Source organism: Tachyglossus aculeatus, chromosome 16 (genome assembly GCF_015852505.1).
Source record: "Tachyglossus aculeatus isolate mTacAcu1 chromosome 16, mTacAcu1.pri, whole genome shotgun sequence".
In the NCBI taxonomy this organism is placed as follows: domain Eukaryota; kingdom Metazoa; phylum Chordata; class Mammalia; order Monotremata; family Tachyglossidae; genus Tachyglossus; species Tachyglossus aculeatus.
In genome coordinates this window covers 932,379-953,927 of record NC_052081.1, presented here as the reverse complement: position 1 = coordinate 953,927, position 21,549 = coordinate 932,379, and the positions used below count along the sequence as shown (strand labels likewise).

Below are 21,549 nucleotides of genomic sequence, written 5' to 3'. Positions count from 1 at the left end.
CTGGAGGAGGTGAGCTCTCAGTAGGGCCTGAGCAGGTAGCAGATAGTAAAGAATTTCTGTTTGATGTGGAGGTAGATGAGCAACCACTGAAGGTTCTTGAGGAATGGGGCGACAAGGGTTGAACATTTTGGTAGAAAAACGATCTGGCCATGTCCGACCTATGTCCGACCTACTGTGGCTGGGAGCCTGCCTCCCCCTTTCCAGCCTGCAGGTCCCTGGCACTTAGCCCGAGGGTCTCTCCTCTCGCCATCCAGTCCCATCTCTGGCCTCGGGGTCGGGGCCTCTCTGGGTCCCCGGCCCCCAAGCAGACCAGGCCCAGGAGTGGATCCTGGACTTCGGCTCCACTTTTTGGCAGAAGCCCGGGCTCGAAGCCCAGCGAGGGTGGGGAGGAAGCAGAGTTGTGAAGGACTTTTTGCTTATTTATTTACTGAGCGAGATTGAGCGAGAAAGCCACTGGCAGGAGGGCAGGGCCATCTGGGGAAATAGCCAGCCAATGGCTGACCAAGGCTCGGGGCCCGTAGGGCAGGGCGGGTGAGGGGTCAAGAGAGGACTCAACGTGGCTACTCCAAGCCCAGAGTGGCCACCTTTTCATTTGCCGGACAGAAGGGACCCGAGCCCTGCTCTCCCCGAGGAGATCATGGCCAGGAGAATCGCCATCATCGGAGCCGGGGTCAGCGGGCTCAGCTCCATCAAATGCTGCCTGGAAGAGGGTCTAGAGCCCATCTGCTTCGAGAGGACCCAGGATATCGGGGGGCTCTGGAGATTCGAGGTAAAAGGGGCTCCTGGACCAGAGCCCTGGCCCCTCCCCGGCCGGCGGGGCTGCTGGTCCCCCTCCCCACCCCTTCCATAGCCCCACCCTGCGATGGACAAGGCAGAGATCTCTCTGCAAGGCCCCGCAGCCCTGTCGATCAATCAGCGCTATTTATTGAGTGCTTACTCTGTGCAGAGCGCTGTACTGAGCGCTTGAGAGAGTACGGTACAACGTAATTTAGTGGACACGTTCATTCAGTCGAGTTTATTGAGCGTTTACCATGTGCAGACCACTGTATTAAGAGCTTGGGAGAGTACTGCGTGAGAGAGAGAAGCACCGTGGGAGAGAAGCAGTGTGGCTCAATGGAAAGAGCCCGGGCTTTGGAGGCAGAAGTCATGGGTTCAAATCCCGGCCCCGCCAGTTGTCAGCTGTGTGACTTTGGGCAAGTCACTTTTAACTTCTCTGTGCCTCAGTTCCCTCATCTGTAAAATGGGGATGAAGACTGTGAGCCCCCCCGTGGGACAACCTGATCACCGTGTAACCGCCCCAACGCTTAGAACAGTGCTTTGTACATAGTAAGTGCTTAATAAATAAGACTGTGAGCCCCCCATGGGACAAACCGATCACCTTGTAACCTCCCCAGCGCTTAGAACAGTGCTTTGCACATAGTAAGCGCTTAATAAATGTCATTATGATTATTACAGTACAACAAAAAACTGACACATTTCCTGCTTAGCTTACAGTCTAAAGAACGTTCCCTGCCCATAACGAGTTTGCAACAGTCAAGAGGGGGAGACGGACATTAATAGAAATAATTTATAAAATGTCATTTAAATAATATAAAGATATGTGCGTAAGTGCTGTGGGGTTGGGGTGGGGAAAATATTAAATGTCCCAAAGTCACAGATCCACGGATTCAAGTGCATAAATGCCACAGAGGTGGGCGGCAGGGAAAGGGTCTTAATCAGGGAAGGCCTCTTGGAAGAGATGCGTCCTTACAAGCCCTCCCCCGGCTGCCCCAGAGACCCACCCAACCCGTAGGCAGCCCCCTCGACTCTTAATTAATGGGGAGACTGGAGCCCAGTCTCACCATTCGCCTGACCCTGTTTCCCCGGACTTGGTTCATTCATTCATTCAATTGTCTTTATTGAGCACTTACTGTGTGCAGAGCACTGTACTAAGCACTTGGGAAGTACAAGTCGGCAACATATAGAGATGGTCCCTACCCAATAACGGGCTCACAGTCTAGAAGGGGGAGCTCAAATTTGAGAACAATAACATTTTATCATAATACATGTTATGTGTTTACAAACACAGAAACGAACTTTTACCCAGAGCTGTGTGAAGGCCCCATCACCACCTTAATAATAATTACGGTATTTAAGCGCTTATTATGGGCCAGGCACTGTTCTAAGCCGAGCTTTGGGCGGAGGTGTCGTACACGCTACCTCAGCCCCTGAAAACCTGACTAACTTGTCCGCCGGGTGACCTTGACCTCTGGGCTTCAGATCCCCCGTTCATAAAACGGGGAGTAAGACTGCGAGCCCCATGTGGGACAAGGACTGTCTCCAAACTGATTAACTTAGTGCCATCATTAAATACCATCATTATTATTAACTTGTATCTACTCCAGCGCTTTGGACAGTGCCTGGCACATAGTAAGTGCTTATCAAATAGCCTAATTAATAATAATAATAATGATAATAATGGCAGCTTTACGTTTTAAGACTAATGCTACAGCACCTTTCTCCCAGGGACCACCGAAGTCATCAATAGATACAAGCTGTATCAAGAGATACAAGATTCTAGGACATGTTCATGAAGGGTATGCGATCCTTCGAGATGATCCCATTAAGCATTGGTTTATGGAATTGCCCCACCGGGTCTCTGCAAACTTTATATTAGCTGCCCGTCAGACTTTCCGAGTAGGAGAGAGGCTCCAAGAAAGCAGGAGCTGATGTCCAGCCTTGAAAGTAGGTCACATTGTGTCCAGTCCACTCAGGTCTCTGCACTCTGCCTTTCCCAACAGTCCTGCTGCTGCAGCCCCAGCAGGACATGGAGGAGTCTGAGAAAGACCAGGGACCTGGGAGGAACCGTTTCACTCCAGGGATAAGATGGAGCTGGAGAAACCAGGAGTAGGAGCAGGCCGGCTGAGAAGAGAATTTATAAATTTATAAATATATTTATAAATATATTATAAATATAAATAATTATGCACTTTCAAGTATTGGGGAATTAATAGGAAGCCACCTACTCTGGACTCTTTCATCTCTCTATGATGCATGAGTTAAGCATCAGTTTGTGCCAAATACTATCCCCCGGCTCGGCAAAAGATAGTTGTAGACTGTAACATCAATCAGTTGTATTTGAGTGCTTACTGGGTGCAGGGCACTGCACTAATCGCTTAGGAGTTTATGGTCTAGAGGGGGAGACAGATATAAATATAAGTAATGGTGGTATTTGTTAAGTGCTTACTATGTGCCAAGCACCGTTCTCAACACTGGGGTAGATATTAGCTAATCAGTCCCATGTCCCACATGGGGCTCACAGTCTTAATCCCCATTTTACAGATGAGGTAACTGAGGCACTGAGAAGTTAAGTGACTTGGCCAAAGTCACATAGCTGACGAGTTGTGCCTTGTTCTCTCCTGTCCTGCCGTCGACCCCTGGCCCATGTCCTTCCCCTGGCCAGGAATGCCCTCCCTCCACACATCCGCCAAACTAGCTCTCTTCCTCCCTTCAAAGCCTTACTGAGAGCTCACCTCCTCCAGGAGCCCTTCCCAGACTGAGCCCACCTTTTCCTCTCTTCCTTGCCATCCCCGCCTCTGCCCTACCTCCTTCCCCTCCTCACAGCACGTGGATATAGTTGTACAGATATATTACTCTATTTGTTTTACTTGTACATATTTACTACTCTATTTTGTTAATGATGTGCATATAGCTATAATTCTATTTATTCTGATGGTTTTTACACCTGTCTACATTCATTCAATCATAGTTATTGAGCGGTTACTGTGTGCAGACCACTGTACTAAGTGCCTGGGAAGTACAAGTCGGCAACATATAGAGACCGTCCCTACCCAACATCGGGCTCACAGTCTAGAAGGGGGAAACAGACAACAAAACAAAACATGGAGACAGGTGTCAAAATCGTCAGAACAAATAGAATTAAAGCTATATGCACATCATTAACAAAATAAATAGAATAGTAAATATGTACAAATATACACAAGTGCTGTGGGGTGGGGAAGGGGGTAGAGCAGAGGGAGGGAGTAGGGACGATGGGGAGGGAAGAGCAGAGGAAAAGGGGACTGCAGTCTGGGAAGGCCTCCTGGAGGAGGTGAGCTCTCAGTAGGACTTTGAGCGGGGAAGAGAACCAGTTTGGTGGATGTGAGGAGGGAGGGCATTCCAGGCCAGAGGTAGGACGTGAGCCAGGGGTCAACGGTGGGACAGGCGAGAAGGAGGCACATTAAGGAGGTTAGTGGCAGAGGAGCCACTTTGGACAGCTTTGCAGCTAATAGGAGTTTTTGCTTCATGCGAAGGTTGATAGGCAACCACTGGAAATTTTTGAGGAGGGCAGTGACATGCCCAGAGTGGGCAGGGAGAAGGTGCAAGCAGAAACAAGTCCCCTCCCACGCCCCACACACACACCCTGCAGGAAGGGCAGAAAAATAATTTACATTTTGAAGTCAACAGGTGGGTAGTGGGTAGAGTATTTGCTTTTCAAGGTGCTTCCTCCACCCACCCGGCTTTCAATTCTCCCCAGCTGCCTGCCGGAAGTTTTAGGGCCACTCAGAAACTATCAATAAATCAATCGTAATCGATGAGAACTTACAGAGGGCAGAGCACTGCACTAAATGCTTGGGAAAGTGAATGGGGATGGGAGTGGGATTGCTAGCTGGAGTGCAGTGAGAAAGAAACAGGGAGTAAGTCACTTAACCTCTTGGGGCCTCAGTTTTCTCGTGATAAAACAATTGATAGTTTGTAGAATTTGTCGAAGCCAAAATTTAATTAATTCCCAAATATTTGAAAACTTCAGACAGATGATTAACTAACCCACCTTGCCACTGGTGGAAGTGAGACCGTAATGGGTAGGGGGAGAGGGGAGCAGTGCCATGTAGGAGAGTAACTGAACCCCTTTGCCTCGAGGTTGATACTTGATAGGGTACTCAGACAACCTTGGAAATCAACTACACGATTATCATGCAAAAGAGAAGCTTTGTTTTCTAGTGGAAAGAACCGGGACCTGGGAGGGAGAGGGCTTGAGTTCTAATCTTGTCCTGCCACTTGTCTGCTGTGTGATCTTGAGCAAGTCACTTAACTTCTCTGGGCCTGTTTCCTCAACTGTAAAATGGGGATTCGATACCTGTTCTCCCTCCTACTTAGATTGGAACACCAACTCTCTCCTTGACCCCCTCCAATCTGGCTTCCATCCCCTACGCTCCACCAAAACTGCCCTCTCAAAGGTCACCAATGACCTCCTTGCCAAATCCAATGGCTCCTACTCTATCCTAATCCTTCTCGACCTGTCAGCCGCCTTTGACACTGTGGACCACACCCTTCTCCTCAACACGCTATCCAACCTTGGCTTCACAGACTCTGTCCTCTCCTAGTTCTCCTTTTATCTCTCCAGCCGTTCATTCTCAGTCTCCTTTGCGGGCTCCTCCTCCCCCTCCCATCCCCTTACTGTAGGGGTTCCCCAAGGGTCAGTTCTTGGTCCCCTTCTTTCCTCAATCTACACTCACTCCCTTGGTGAATTCATTCGCTCCCACAGCTTCAACTGTCATCTCTATGCTGGTGACACCCAAATGTACATCTCTGCCCCTGCTCTCTCTCCCTCCCTCCAGGCTCATATATCTCCTCCTGCCTTCAGGACATCTCCATCTGGATGTCCGCCCGCCTTCTAAAACTCAATATGTCCAAAACTGAACTCCTTATCTTTCCTCCCAAACCCTGCCCTCTCCCTGACTTTCCCGTCACTGTAGATGGCACTACCATCCTTCCCATCTCACAAACCCGCAAACTTGGTGTCGTCCTCGAATCCGCTCTCTCGTTCACCTAACACATCCAATCTGTCACCAAAACCTGCCTATCTCACCTCCGCAGCATCACCAAGATCCGCCCTTTCCTCTCCATCCAAACCACTACCTTGCTGGTTCAATGTCTCATCCTATCCCGACTGGATTATTGCATTGGCCTCCTCTCTGATCTCCCATCCTCCTGTCTCTCCCCACTTCAGTCTATACCTCACTCTGCTCCCTGGATCGTCTTTGTGCAGAAACGCTCTGGTCATGTTACTCCCCTCCTCAAAAATCTCCAGTGGCTGCCTGTCAACCTACGCATCAGGCAAAAACTCCTCACTCTCGGCTTCAGGGCTCTCCATCACCTCGCCCCCTCCTACCTCCCCTCCTTTCTCTCCTTCTACAGCCCAGCATGTACCCTCTGCTCCTCTGCCGCCAACCTCCTCACTGTACCTCGTTCTCGCCTGTCCCACCGTCGACCCCCGGCCCACGTCCTTCCCTTGGCCCCGAATGCCCTCCCTCCACACATCCGCCAAGCTAGCTGTCTTCCTCCCTTCAAAGCCCTACTGAGAGCTCAGCTCCTCCAAGAGGCCTTCCCAGACTGAGCCCCCCTTTTCCTCTCTTCCTCCCCATTCCCCCGGCCCTACCTCCTTCCCCTCCCCACAGCACTTGTATATATATTTGTACAGATTTATTACTCTATTTTACTTGTACATATTTAGTATTCTATTTATTTTGTTAATGATGTACATTGCTTTAATTCTATTTGTTCTGACGATCTTGACACCTGTCTCCATGTTTTGTTTTGTTGTCTGTCTCCCCCTTCTAGACTGTGAGCCCGTTGTTGGGTAGGGACCGTCTCTATATGTTGCCGACTTGTACTTCCCAAGAGCTTAGTACAGTGCTCTGCACACAGTAAGCGCTCAGTAAATACGATTGAATGAATGAATTGGAAGCCCCATGTGGGACAGGGAATGTGTCCAATCTGATAGACTTGTATCTACCCCAGCGTTTAGAACAGTGCTTGACATATAGTAAGCGCTTAATGAGTAACATAAAAAAAAGTTGCAGCATTAGTGGCAAACCCCAGGCGCCCTCGAGTCAAGCCGGGTTGGACCGGATGGGGCCGAGCCGCGGCTTGCCACCTGTTTGCTGCAGGAGGAGCCCGAGGATGAGAGGGCCAGTATCTACAGGTCAGTGATCATCAACACGTCCAAGGAGATGATGTGCTTCAGCGACTACCCTATCCCCGAGGACTTCCCCAACTACATGCACAACTCCAAGATCATGGACTACTTCAGGATGTATGCTAAGGCCTTCGACCTCCTCAAACACATCCGCTTCCAGGTGGGGGGGGCGTGGATGCGCTTGGGGGAGGTGGCTGGATTTGGGAATTGCGTTCGGTGAGAAAGTCACAGAGGGAAGGGGCTGCCCTTCCTGTCTTGCTGTGCCCCCCCCCCCCCCCCCCGTCCCCACCACAGAGGCCAGAGCGGTCCTGGGGAGACCCGCTGCACCCCGGCCTCTACAGGCCCCAGCCCGGGTCCTCCAATCTGAGCTGGGGTGGGGGAGAAAGAGCGGGAGCCCCGGATAACTTGGGCTGGGGTGTCCCATTCCATCCCACTTGACACCTGTCCACGTGTTTTGTTTTGTTGTCTGTCTCCCCCCGCTAGACTGTGAGCCCACTGTTGGGTAGGGACCGTCTCTATATGTTGCCAACTTGTACTTCCCGAACGCTTACTAAAGTTCTCTGCACACAGTAAGCGCTCAATAAATACGATTGATTGAATGAATGAATGAATCCATCCTAGACCACCGTGTGCAGCATCAAGAAGCGGCCGGACTTCTCCACCTCGGGCCAGTGGGACGTGGTCACCGAGTCAGCCGGAAAGCAGGAGTCAAGTGTCTTTGACGGGATCATGGTGTGCAGTGGCCACCACACCTTCCCCCACATGCCCCTGGAGTGTTTCCCTGGTGAGTTCTGCCTGCCTCTCTGACATCTCCTCACCCCTCTGAGGGTTCCCTGCCCAAGGCCATTCCCCACCCAGGCACTCCCGGCCCTCAGTCATTCTCAGCCCATGTGTCCATCTCCACCCAGGTACTTCCTGCCCTCAGTCATTCTCTGCCCAAGCCTCAGAGTAGAGTGCCACCAGGGTGGAGGGAAAGGGCAGCATGCGCTCCATAGACACCCAGCACAGTGCTCTACACCAGCCGGCCCTCAGTACAGTGTCCTGCACCCAACAGGCCCTCAGTAAAGAACTCTGCATAGAGAAGGAACCCAGCCCGGCCTAGGAAACACAGCTTACCTCTAGACTGTAAGCTCATTGTAGGCAGGGAACGTGTCTATTCATTGTTATATTGTACTCTCCTGAGCACCCAGTACAGTGCTCTGCACACAGCAAGCGCTCAATAAACATGATTGAATGAATGAATAGGACGGGTGACCGCAGAAGCCCCCTTCTAGACTGTAAGCCCGTTGTTGGGTAGGGACCGTCTCTATATGTTGCCAACTTGTACTTCCCTAGTGCGTAGTCCAATGCTCTGCACACAGTAAGCGCTCAATAAATACAATTGAATGAATGAATGAAGCCCAGGAGCATATCTGGTCTCACAACCGCAGCCGCCCTCTACCCCATCCGTCCCAGTTCCTGAATCTCAGCTCTCACCCACTCCAGGCATCGAGCGCTTCAGAGGCCGGTACCTCCACAGCCGCGATTACAAGAGCCCGCAGACCTTTGCGGAGCAGAGGGTCGTCGTGATCGGCCTGGGGAACTCCGGCGGGGACCTGGCAGTGGAGATCAGCCAGACTGCCAAGCAGGTGCGTCGAGCAGCCCTGTGGGGTGGTGCGGGGAGAGGATGGGGGTACCGTTTCCGGCTGCCCCGGGGCATTGGGGGCCAAGTCCTGTTGTGGACGGCCTGGCTCCGGGCTGCTCTCCGGGGAGAGCGGGCCCGGCCGTGGCCCGTCCATCTCAGCCACGCAACCGCAGAGGCTTCAGGGGACCGAGAGCCGGTGAGAACATCTAAGCTGACTCCAAATCCTACCAAGCCGGTGGGTGGGGAACGGGTCTGCCGACTCCGTTGTCTTGTACTCTCCCAAGCGCTTAGTACAGTGCCTTGCACACAGAAAGCACTCAATAAATACAAATGATTGACTGACACCATCCCCCATGGCCATCCCCTCACGGTGTCCTCCACTCCTCCCCCACCAGGTCTTCTTGAGCACCAGACGGGGCGGGTGGATCATGAACCGGGTTGGAGACAATGGCTACCCCATAGATGTTCTTTTAAATACCCGCTTCAACTTGGCCATCAAGCAGCTCTTAACCCTCTCCATACTCAACTTGTGGCTGGAGAAGAGGATGAACGCAAGGTTCAACCACGAAATGTACGGACTGAAGCCCAGACACAGGTAAGTCCCCACTGCCCGAGGCCGGAGGGGGCCAGCTGGGAGGGGGCTGGGGCCTGGCAGGGAGGGGACAGGGAATCAGGGTGGGGGGCGTCGGGGGCCGGGCCGGAGACTACCCATCGGGGCCAGGCCACGATCTGGGTTGTCGGCCGCCTGTACCCTCCCCACAGAGCTCTGAGTCAGCATCCGACGATCAACGACGACCTGCCCAATCGCATCATCTCCGGCCGAGTCCTGGTCAAGGCCAACGTGACGGGGTTCACGGAGACGGCCGTGCTCTTTGAGGACGGCACCAGAGAGGAGGACATTGATGCGGTCATCTTTGCCACCGGCTATAGCTTCGCCTTCCCCTTTTTGGAGGACTCGATCCGAGTGGTCAAGAACAAGGTCTGCTTGTATCACCACGTCTTCCCCCCGCAGTTGGAGAAGCCCACGCTGGCTTTCATCGGCCTCGTCCAACCGCTGGGAGCCATCATGCCCATTTCCGAACTCCAGGGCCGCTGGGCCACCCAGGTGTTCCAGGGTGAGCGGCAGTGGGGTGGTAATAGTAATAATGATAATGATGATTAAGTGCTTACTACGTGCCAAGCACTGTTCTGAGCATTGGGGTAGAGACAAGTTAATCAGGTTGGACACAGTCACTGTCTTAATCCCCGTTTTCCAGATGAGGTAACTGAGGCCCAGAGAAGTTAAGTGCCTTGCCCAACATCACACAGTAGGATGAGGCGGAGCTGGGATTAGAACCCAGCTCCTTCTGACTCCCGGCCCGTGCTCTTTCCACTAGGCCACGCTGCGGCAGAAGAGGGCTTGGGTGCCGGGAGCCGAAGAAACAGCGATGAGGGAGGGGGTCCCATCCGCTGGCTGGCCCCTCAACTGGGTCTGTGCGGCTCTCCCTAGCCCCCAGAGAACCAGGACCCTCCATGCCCAAGGTGGAGGGACTGCTCCCTGCTGCCACAGTAGATTGAAAAATCTAATGGGATCCCAAAGAATCTCAACAATCCAATTGCTTCAGTCAAGGGGATTTTGCAGCACCTGAGCAGGGAAGTGAGAAAAAGTGTACTTAGGATAGACAGGGCTGTGGAAGACAGGGTTTTCTTGTTCCCACTGTCCTCAAACGAGTACTGACTCTCATCCTGCTCTATCCTAAATCCAATCCCTCTTATTAAAAATAATAATAATAGTCATATTTGTTAAGTGCTTAATGTGTGCCAGGCATTGTATTAAGCACTGGGGTGGATTCAAGCAAATCGGTTTGGACACAGCCCCTGTTCCACATGGGGCTCCCAGTCTCAATCCTCATCCTCAATCCTCATAGAGAAGTAGCGTGGCACAGTGGAAAGAGCCCGGGTTTGGGAGGCAGAGGTCATGGGTTCTAATCCCGCCTCTGCCACTTGTCAGCTGTGTGACTTTGGGCAAGTCACTTAACTTCTCTGGGCCTCAAGTTACCTCATCTGTAAAATGGGGATTAAGGCTGTGAGCCCCTCATGGGACAACCTGATCACCTTGTATCCCCCCCCAGCGCTTAGAACAGTGCGTTGGCACATAGTAAGCGCTTAACAAATGCCATCATTATTATCATTTTACAGCTGAGGTACCTGAGGCCCAGAGAAGTGAAGTGACTTGCCCAAGGTCACACAGCAGACAAGTGGCAGAGCCGGGATTAGAACCCATGACCTTCTGACTCCCGGGTCCTTGCTCTGTCCATTATGCCATGCTGCTTCTCACAGCATGTTCGACCGTTACTGGTCATGGATGTCAGTCAATCGATCATTATTTATTGAGCCCTTACTATAGGCAGAGCACTGTACTAAGCGCTTGGGAGAATACAATATAACAGTTATATAGTTACATATATGTATATATATAGTATAGTTATATATAGTATAGTTATATATATAACATATATACATATATATACATACCCATATACTATATATACATATGTATATATATATATATATATGTATAGTTATATATATATATATAACTACGGGAAGCAGCGTGGCTCAGTGGAAAGAGTCTGGGCTTTGGAGTCAGAGGTCACGGGTTTAAATCCCGGCTCCACCGCTTGTCAGCTGTGTGACTTTGGGCAAGTCACTTCACTTCGCTGTACCGCAGTTACCTCATCTGTAAAATGGGGATTAAGACTGTGAGCCCCACATGGGGCAACCTGATCACCTTGTATCCTCCCCAGCGCTTAGAACAGTGCTTTGCACATAGTAAGCGCCTAACAAATACCAAAATTATTAGTATTAGAGTTGGTTATATAGCAATGTCAGCTGTTCAGCATTCCTCTCCCCTTCATAGGAGTCACTGAGAGCCTTGGAGGCAGTGACTCAACCCCTTTCCTTGCTTACCCTCACCCTCCCGGCTAGGGTTTGACACTGTCACTCACTCTGATGTCACTCTGTCTCTTTTCCAGACCAGGCCGAGGGGGACGAATGCATTTTGAACAGGGTTTTATCATGGGAGGAACCCCTTCCTTCCCTGTCCCACCACTCCCCCTGCCTTCCGTGGCTCTGATCCCCACCCTCTAGTCTCAGTGGCAGAGGACGTAGAGATTTCCCAAGGCCGCCCGTGCCCTGTGCCCCGTGCCCCGACCTCGGGGGCAGGATTTCGAGTGGTCAGCACCCAGGACAGCTGTCGGCAACCCACCAGGCACCCCCAGCCCCGCCCGCCCCACTTGCAGGAGAGTAGAGTTGCAAACAAAAAACTCTTCATTCTGCCCGAATTGGAACCCTCAGCGCTCAGCCAGCGTAGACAAGGCTGATTTATTCCCCTCCTAATCGACTAAAATGAGACTGATCATATAATTATGGCATTTATTCCATGCTTTCTACGTGCTAAACATGGGGGTAGATACATGATTATTATTACTATTATTAATAATAATGGTATTTGTTAAGCACTTATTATGTGTGAAGCACCGTTCTAAGCACTGGGGTAGATACAGGCTAATCAAGTTAAGCACCTTCCCCATCCCACATGGGGCTCGTACTCAATCCCCATTTTACAGATGAAGTAACTGAGGCACAGAGAAGTTAAGTGGCTTCTCAGATTGAGCGGAGTATACGTTCCACAAGGGGCTCTCATTGTATCCTATTCCCATTTTCCAGATGAGGACACAGAGGCCCAGAGGGATTAGGTCATTTGTCCGTGGTCACACAGCAGGTCAGTGGCAGAGATGGGACTAGAACCCGGGTCTCCTGACTTCCAGCCAAGGGTTCTTTCCAGGAGGCCACGTGGCCTCCTACAGAATGTCCATGTATGACTCCAGCTCTGCCGTGTTTGCGTTTGTGTGTTGCGGGAAGAATCCACCCCAGCCCAGCCACCCTGGGGTCTGTGTGGCTGGCCAGAAGAGGCGGCTGGGAGGGGCCATGGCTGAGGACCTTCCTGTCACTTTCAGGGCTGAAGAAGCTGCCCACTGAGAGTGAGATGCAGGCAGAGATCACCAAGACCAGAATGAAGATGGAACACAGGTTGGAAATGGCCCAGGAGTGAGGGAGGGGGGATCCTGACAGGCGGGGGTCCCCAGCCCTAGCCTCGCATCCTAGGCAGCACTTGGCACTGCTTGGGATGGCTGTCTACAGCCAGAAGGGCTAGGGCTAGGGCTTTCTCTCTCTTTCACTCGCTCTCCAGGCCCCACCACTGGAAAGATTACCAAACTTCCTCAGCTTCTCTCCCAACCCCAGGGTGGACTTCAGCCGCTGGATTTCCCAACAGAAGGCTAGGAGGGTGGGGACAAAGTCTGCTCTGTGCAGAAGAGCCCCCTCCCCCGTCCTGTCCTGCCTCTGGGCCCCAATCAATACATCAATGCCATGTACTGAGCGTTGAGGGCACGGCCCTGCACTAAGCCCCAGTGGCAGAGGCAATACACCCGTTTCTTGTCCTCAAGGAGCTTTCCATCTCCCCACCAGGTACGTGGAGAGCCAACGCCACACTATCCAGGTGGATTACATGGAGTACATGGAGGAGCTGGCTGACCTGGTGGGCGTGAGACCTCGGCTGCTGAGCCTGGCCCTCACTGACCCCAGGCTGGCCTTCGAGATGTACTTCGGGCCCTGCACCCCGCTCCAATACCGCCTACAGGGGCGGGGAAAATGGGAGGGGGCTCGTCCGGCCATCTTGGCTCAGAGGAAGAGAATCATCAAGCCCCTCCAAACCAGGAGCCTCAAACCCGATGGGCCCAGCACCTCAGCTGTGATCCTGCTCAAGGTGGGGCTGGCTGTGGCCATCTTGGCCTTCATCCTGGTGTACGTGTAGCCAGCCCGGGCCGGGCGGTAGGGGAGAGGGGAAGCATGTCTGGGTCTTTCCCCACTTCCCTTGAGGGACCAGAACACAAGTGTCCCTCCCGCCTCTCCCTCTATGGGAAAAAAAAAAGAAGTATTTTTTTGCATCTAAAAGAAGGTGGCTTGGGGATTAGGCAAAATCGGAAATTGCAATCACTGGGGTTAATTGCTCTAGCAGCTAATAACAGGGTAGTATCGATACAGGGCCAAAGGAGTGAAAAATCCAGTCCAGTCACCGAATACAGATCATCATCAATCATATTTATTGAGCGCTTACTGTGTGCAGAGCACTGTACTAAGCGCTAAGATCCCACCCACCAGTTCTCTCCCACTCCCTGAATCAGAATCCGGGTCCTGAGGCCTTTCCCAATGACGGCTCCGCCCCGGCCCCTGACCCGGAGGTCCGGCTTTTGAGGAGGGGTCTTCGGGGTTTGCTCCCTGAGTAGGCTGGTCCCCGGGGAGCCCCTGGGTTGGGCACACAGGCTGACCTTGGGTATTTGTGGGCTGGGCCCCAGACAGAGCCCTCAGTTTGCACAGTGTAGAAGTGACAGAGGCCGTAGAGGGCTGCTGAACATTCAGGATCTGAACTCCCTGCAGCTTACCTACCCCACCACTGCTTGTCTCATTGGTTCCCCGGATGCGGGGCTTGGTTTATAAACCGACGGGGCTCAGGTCTGCCTACCTTTCCCGGATGGTTCTTCCCCTCTCTGGAACACTGGGAACATTGGGAAAAGGTGGTAGGTGTGGAGGTGTGTGCGTTCATCCCAGCGACGACACGGAATCTAAGAAACAGTCACTCAGACACTCCTGCTCCTGGCAGAAACTAACAAACAGGGTGAGCACAGCAGATACCAGGGTGGAGGGGTGGGGGGAGGTGGCGGCAGGGGCTTACTACCCCCGGGACCCCTCAGACAACGGAGGTGAATGAGCTCCTCCTTCTCTGCACACTGCTAGGGCAAACATTTCTCCCACCCCCAACAAGTTTACAGGACCCGAGTGGGTGGGGGAGAATTTTCTAGCCACAAACCTCCCCTATCCCTCTGGGAATTTCTGACTCTGGACAGGGTTGTCCCTCTCTTCAGAGAGTTGGCTGGAGGAGCACCAGGCTGTCCTTTGCTAACTCACTGATCCCAGCTCCAACCCGTGGTTACTCTATGACCTTGGGCAAGTCACTTAACTTGTCTGTGTCTCAGTTACCTCATCTGTAAAATGGGAGTTGAGATTTTGAGCCCCTTGTGGGAAAGGGACTATATCCAACCTGATTTGCTTGTAACCACCCCAATGCTTAGACCAGTGCTCGGCGCATAAATACCACAATGATTATTGTTATAATTGTGTAATAGATAATATTATTAATAATAATAATTTGGGAAAAACTGCTGAGCCCAGACACGGCAACTCAGTTCCCCAGGATGGCCGGGCTATAAGTGTATGGTATGCGAGGGCTGTACTTTGGAGGCAGAGATCATGGCTGAGGGGTAGTGAGAAACGAATTTGTGGGATTTCCCAAAACTGCCCCTCAGGACCTTCCCAGTTATTACAAAAGGTCGGACTTCAACAGGTTAACCTTTTGTGATCCGTTTCATCATCACCATCATCATCAATCGTATTTATTGAGCGCTTACTGTGTGCAGAGCACTGTACTAAGTGCTTGGGAAGTACAAGTTGGCAACATATAGAGACAGTCCCTATCCAACAGTGGGCTCACAGTCTAAAAGGGGGAGACAGAGAACAAAACCAAACATACTAACAAAATAAAATAAATAGAATAGATATGTACAAGTAAAATAATAGAGTGACAAATATGTACAAACATATATACATATATACAGGTGCTGTGGGGAAGGGAAGGAGGTAAGATGGGGGGGATGGAGAGGGGGATGAGGGGGAGAGGAAGGAAGGGGCTCAGTCTGGGAAGGCCTCCTGGAGGAGGTGAGCTCTCAGTAGGGCCTTGTTTCCTGGAGGTTACCTTGAATGTGGAAGGGGTTGGGGGTGGGCAGCGTAGAGGGGCAGCTTTGTTAAACTCCTGCAGGCACCCAGGCGTGGGGCCAAGGTGGATTGTCCCCAGGAGGGTCAGGTGTGAGTCCTAGACCCACCAGGACAACGGGGATAAACTCTGGACTTGGCACGGACTTGTCTACCAGCTTTATCGTACTGTACTCTCCCAAGTGTTTATTATAGTGCTTTGCAAACAAAAAGCCCTCAATAAATACCACTGATTGATTGACTGATTGAGAAGGCTGAAGGTTCAGGTTTTGCGGCCTGGGAGCTCCAGGTACACTAAGCAATTCCCAGGCAGGGCCGGGTCAATCAATCAATCAATCAATCATATTTATTGAGCGCTTACTATGTGCAGAGCACTGTACTAAGCGCTTGGGAAGTACAAATTGGCATCACATAGAGACAGTCCCTACCCGATCCCTGAACTGTCTGGGTGCCAGGCTCGGGGGCAATGGCCTTCTGGCAACCGGCGACCTCAGAACGATCAGAGCCTGCTGGGGAGAAGCAGTGTGGCCTAGTGAAGGAGTGAGGGCCTAAGAGTTGGAGGACCTGGTTTCTAATCCCGACTCCACCTGCTGGGTGACCTTCGGCAAGTCACTTAATGTCTCTGTGCCTCAGTTTCCTCATCTGTAAAATGGGGATTTAATACCTGTGCACTCTCCTTAGACTGTGAGCCCACGTGGGATAGGGACCGAGTCCAAGTTAAGTTGTATCTAACCCATTGCTTAATACTGTGCTTGGCTTATTACGTGCTTATTCATAATAATAATGATGGTACTTAATTATTATTATTATCATTATTATAACAGTGTTTGTTAGGTGCTTACTATGTGCCAAGCACTGTTCTAAGCAATGGGGTAGATACCAGTAATCAGGCTCACAGTCTTAATCCCCATTTCACAGATGTGGTGACATGAGGCACAGAGAACAATAACAATAATAATAATAATGGTGGCATTTATTAAGCGCTTACTATGTGCAAAGCAGTGTTCTAAGCGCTGGGGAGGTAACAAGGTGATCAGGTTGTCCCACGGGGGGCTCACAGTCTTAATCCCCATTTTACAGATGAGGTAACTGAGGCACAGAGAAGTTAAGTGACTTGCCCAAAGTCATACAGCTGACAATTGGCAGAGCTGGGATTTGAACTCATGACCTTTGACTCCAAAGCCCAGACTCGTTCCACTGAGCCACGCTGTGACTTGCCCAAGGTCACACAGCAGACAAGTGTGGACAAGTCACTTCACTTCTCTGTGCCTCAGTTACCTCATCTGTAAAATGGGGATTAAGACTGTGAGCCCCACTTGGGACAACCTGATCACTTTGTATCCCCCCCAGCGCTTAGAACAGTACTTCGCACATAGGAAGCGCTTAACAAATGCCATCATAATTATCACTGTATCCCCCCAGCGCTTAGAACAGTGCTTGGCAGACAGTATGCGCCCCGCCACGTATAATAATAATGATGGCATTTGTTAAGCGCTTACTATGTACGAAGCACTGTTCTTAACAAATGCCATCATTATTACCATTGCAAGTGGCGGCACGCATACTACATATTAGAGAAGCAGCGTGGCTCAGTGGAAAGAGCACGGGCTTTGGAGTCAGAGGTCATGGGTTCGAATCCCGGCTACGCCACATGTCTGCTGTGTGACCTTGGGTGAGTCACTTAACTTTTCTGAGCCTGTTACCTCATCTGTAAAATGGGGATGAAGACTGTGAGCCCCATGTGGGACAACCCGCTTACCTTGTATCCCCCCCCCCCCAGCGCTTAGAACAGTGCTTTGCACATAGTAAGCGCTTAACAAATGCCATCACTATTATTATTATGCCCAGCACTCTTCTAAGCACTGGGGTAGACCCAAACTAATCAGGTTGGATGCAATCCCTGTCCCACACGGGGCTTGCAGTCTTAATCCCCATTTTCCAGGTGAGGGACCTGAGGCCCAGAGAAGTGAAGTAACTCACCCAAGGTCACACAGGAGACAAGTGGAGGAGGCGGGATTAGAACCCAGGACCTTCTGACTCCGAGGTATCCACTAGGTCATGCCGCTTCCCTTATCAATCGTATTTATTGAGCACTTACTGTGTGCAGAGCACTGTACTAAGCGCTTGGGAAGTACAAGTTGGCAACATATAGAGACAGTCCCTACCCAACAGTGGGCTCACAGTCTAGAAGTATAAGAATAACGATGGCATTTATTAAGCGCTTACTATGTGCAAAGCACTGTTCTAAGCACTGGGGAGGTTACAAGGTGATCAGGTTGCCCCGCGTGGGGCTCACAGTTTTCACCCCCATTTTACAGATGAGGGAACTGAGGCCCAGAGAACTGAAGTGACTTGCCCAAAGTCACACAGCTGACAGTTGGTGGAGCCGGGATTTGAACCCATGAATTCTGACTCCAAAGCCCGGGCTCTTTCTAGTGAGCCACGCTGCTTCTCCGATAAGTTCATTCATTCATTCAATCGTATTTATTGAGCAAGCGCTTACTGTGTGCAGAGCGCTGGACTACGCGCTTGGGAAGTCCAAGTTGGCAACATATCGAGTCGGTCCCTACCCAACAGCGGGCTCACAGTCTGGAAGGGGGAGACAGACGACAAAACAAAGCATATAAACAAAATCATCATCAATCGTATTTATTGAGCGCTTACTGTGTGCAGAGCACTGTACTAAGCGCTTGGGAAGTACAAATTGGCAACATACAGAGACAGTCCCTACCCAACAGTGGGCTCACAGTCTAAAAATAAAATGAATAGAATAAATATGTACAAATAAAATAAATAAATACGTGCAAACATATATACGTCTTCACTTATCCCACGGGATCCCAGCCTCGACCACCTCTCCCCCTTTTAGATTGTGAGCCCACTGTTGGGTAGGGATTGTCTCTATATGTTGCCAACTTGTACTTCCCAAGCGCTTAGTACAGTGCTCTGCACACAGTAAGCGCTCAATAAATGCGACTGATTGATTGATTGATTGATTGATTGACTGATTGATTGAGAACACAGCTTGGCGGCCTCTACGCCCTGTTGGGGGCCGGGGGGGGAGAGGAGTAGAGAAGTTCCGGCGAGAGAGGCCCAGCGCCGGCCAGACAACCATCGAGGACACGCCGTCCGGGTGCTAGAGTGTCGCGAGCGAGCGCTCCCGCCTCCCCTCGGCCGGAGGTCCCCCTGCTCGACCGACGCCATTTTCAGAGGAAACGCAGCTCGAGAGCCTGAGGTGCGGCTTCAATTTCAATAACTTTATTGGTCCCAACGCCCGCTCAATGGCCCCTTCCCAACATATATATGTTTGTACATATTTATTACTCTATCCACTTAATTATTTTACTTGTACATATCTATTCTATTTATTTTATTTTGTTAGTATGTTTGGTTTTGTTCTCTTGTCTCCCCCTTCTAGACTGTGAGCCCACTGTTGGGTAGGGACTGTCTCTAGATGTTGCCAACTTGTACATCATCATCAATCGTATTTATTGAGCGCTTACTGTGTGCAGAGCACTGTACTAAGCGCTTGGGAAGTACAAGTTGGCAACATATACAGTCCCTACGCAACAGTGGGCTCACAGTCTAAAAGTTCCCAATCAATCAATCGTATTTTTTGAGCACTTACTGTGTGCAGTAACTTGGGAACTTGTACTTCCCAAGCGCTTAGTCCAGTGCTCTTCCATCAATCAATCAATCGTATTTATTGAGCGCTTACTGTGTGCAGAGCACTGGACTAAGCGCTTGGGAAGTACAAGTTGGCATATAGAGACAGTCCCTACCCAACAGTGGGCTCACAGTCTAGAAGGGGGAGACAGAGAACAAAACCAAACATACTAGCAAAATAAAATAAAATAAACTCTGCACACAGTAAGCGCTCAATAAATACGATTGATTGATTGATTGCAGAGCACTGTACTAAGCGCTTGGGAAGTACAAGTTGGCAACATATAGAGACAGCCCCTACCCAACAGTGGGCTCACAGTCTAAAAGCGCTTAGTACAGTGCTCTGCACACAGTAAGCACTCAATAAATACGATTGATTGATTGATTTCCCTCGCCCCGTCCTGAGGGGAGTGAGGACGAGGGAAATGACGCCTGGGAAATGGGGGCGGGGGGCGTCGGGGGGATTTGCCTCAGGGAGGAGTAGGGGGTGAGGGAGAGAAGGAGCGTCTGTGAGGTGACCCCAAAGGGGAGGGGTCTTTATTCATTCAATCAATCAATCAATCGTATTTATTGAGCGCTTACTGTGTGCAGAGCACTGGACTAAGCGCTTGGGAAGTACAAGTTGGCAACATATAGAGACGGTCCCTACCCAACAGTGGGCTCACAGTCTAAAAGGGGGAGACAGAGAACAAAACCAAACATACTAACAAAATAAAATAGAATAGATATGTACAAGTAAAATAAATAAATTGAGCGCTTACAGCACCGGACCAATTCATGCTTTAGAAAGGGAGTGAGCCTTCCTCCAGGAGCAGTGTGAATCAATCAATCAATCAGTTGTATTTATTGAGCACCTACTGTGTGCAGAGCACTGTACTAAGCGCTTGGTAAGTACAAGTCGGCAACACATAGAGACAGTCCCTACCCAACAGCGGGCTCACAGTCTAGAAGGGGGAGACAGAGAACGGAACCAAACATACTAACAAAATAAAATAAATAGAATAGATATGTACAAGTACAAGAGAAGGATGGTCTGTGAGGTGACCCCAAAGGGGACGGGTCTTTATTCATTCAATCGTATTCATTCATTCATTCATCCAGTCGTATTTATTGAGCGCTTACTGTATGCAGAGCACTGTACTAAGCGCTTGGGAAGTACAAGTCGGCAACATATACAGACGGTTCCTACCCAACAGTGGGCTCACAGTCTAGAAGGGGGAGACAGACAACAAAACAAAACATGTAGACAGGTGTCAAAATAGTATATATTGAGCGCTTACAGCACTGGACTAATTAATGCTTTAGAAAGGGAGGGAGCCTTCCTTCAGGAGCAGCGTCAATCAATCAATCAATCGTATTTATTGAGCGCTTACTGTGTGCAGAGCACTGTACTAAGCGCTTGGGAAGTACAAGTCGGCAACACATCTACCCAACAGCGGGCTCAAAGTCTAGAAGGGGGAGACAGAGAACAAAACCAAACATACTAACCAAATAAAATAAATAGAATAGATATGTACAAGTACAAGAGAAGGAGGGTCTGTGAGGTGACCCCAAAGGGGTCGGGTCTTTATTCATTCAATCGTATATATTGAGTGCTTACAGCACTGGACTAATTAATGCTTTAGAAAGGGAGGGAGCCTTCCTCCAGGAGCAGCGTGAATCAATCAATCGTATTTATTGAGCGCTTACTGTGTGCAGAGCACTGGACTAAGCGTTTGGGAAGTACAAATCGGCAACACTTGGAGACAGTCCCTACCCAACAGCGGGCTCACAGTCTAGAAGGGGGAGACAGAGAACAAAACCAAACATACTAACAAAATACAATAAACGGAATAGATATGTACAAGTAAGATAAATAGAGTAATAAATATGTACAAACATATACATATATACAGGTGCTGTGGGGAAGGGAAGGAGGTAAGATGGGGGGATCAGAGAACAAAACCAAACATACTAACCAAATAAAATAAATAGAATAGATATGTACAAGTAAAATAAATAAATAAATTGAGCGCTTACAGCACTGGACTAATTCGTGCTTTAGAAAGGGAGGGAGCCTTCCTCCAGGAGCAGCGTGAATCAATCAATCAATCGTATTTATTGAGCGCTTACTGTGTGCAGAGCACTGTACTAAGTGCTTGGGAAGTACAAATCGGCAACACATAGAGACAGTCCCTACCCAACATCGGGCTCACAGTCTAGAAGGGGGAGACAGAGAACAAAACCAACATACTAACCAAATAAAATAAATAGAATAGATATGTACAAGTACAAGAGAAGGAGGGTCTGTGAGGTGACCCCAAAGGGAACGGGCCTTTATTCATTCAGTCGTATATATTGAGCGCTTACAGCACTGGACTAATTAATGCTTTAGAAAGGGAGGGAACCTTCCTCCAGGAGCAGCGTGAATCAATCAATCAATCGTATTTATTGA

At 50.3% G+C, this 21,549-nt stretch overlaps 1 protein-coding gene across 1 annotated transcript; it reads left to right on the top strand.

Moving 5' to 3' along the window:
- Positions 1-254: 254 nt before the first annotated feature.
- On the top strand, positions 255-14,687 carry FMO5 (flavin containing dimethylaniline monoxygenase 5). The gene is made up of 8 exons (XM_038757715.1): positions 255-769; positions 6,930-7,118; positions 7,580-7,742; positions 8,444-8,586; positions 8,978-9,177; positions 9,345-9,697; positions 12,581-12,653; positions 13,092-14,687. The coding sequence occupies exons 1-8, from the start codon at positions 638-640 to the stop codon at positions 13,435-13,437; spliced, it is 1,599 nt and encodes a 532-aa protein (XP_038613643.1). The 5' UTR covers positions 255-637; the 3' UTR covers positions 13,438-14,687.
- The last annotated feature ends 6,862 nt before the right edge of the window (positions 14,688-21,549 follow it).

Bases quoted from the DNA above. Each gene is read 5' to 3' on its own strand.
- FMO5 (XM_038757715.1), top strand. From the start codon at position 638: ATGGCCAGGAGAATCGCCATCATCGGAGCCGGGGTCAGCGGGCTCAGC. The intron at 7,119-7,579 runs GTGGGGGGGGCG...AATCCATCCTAG, and splicing joins TCAAACACATCCGCTTCCAG to ACCACCGTGTGCAGCATCAA. The intron at 8,587-8,977 runs GTGCGTCGAGCA...CTCCCCCACCAG, and splicing joins TCAGCCAGACTGCCAAGCAG to GTCTTCTTGAGCACCAGACG.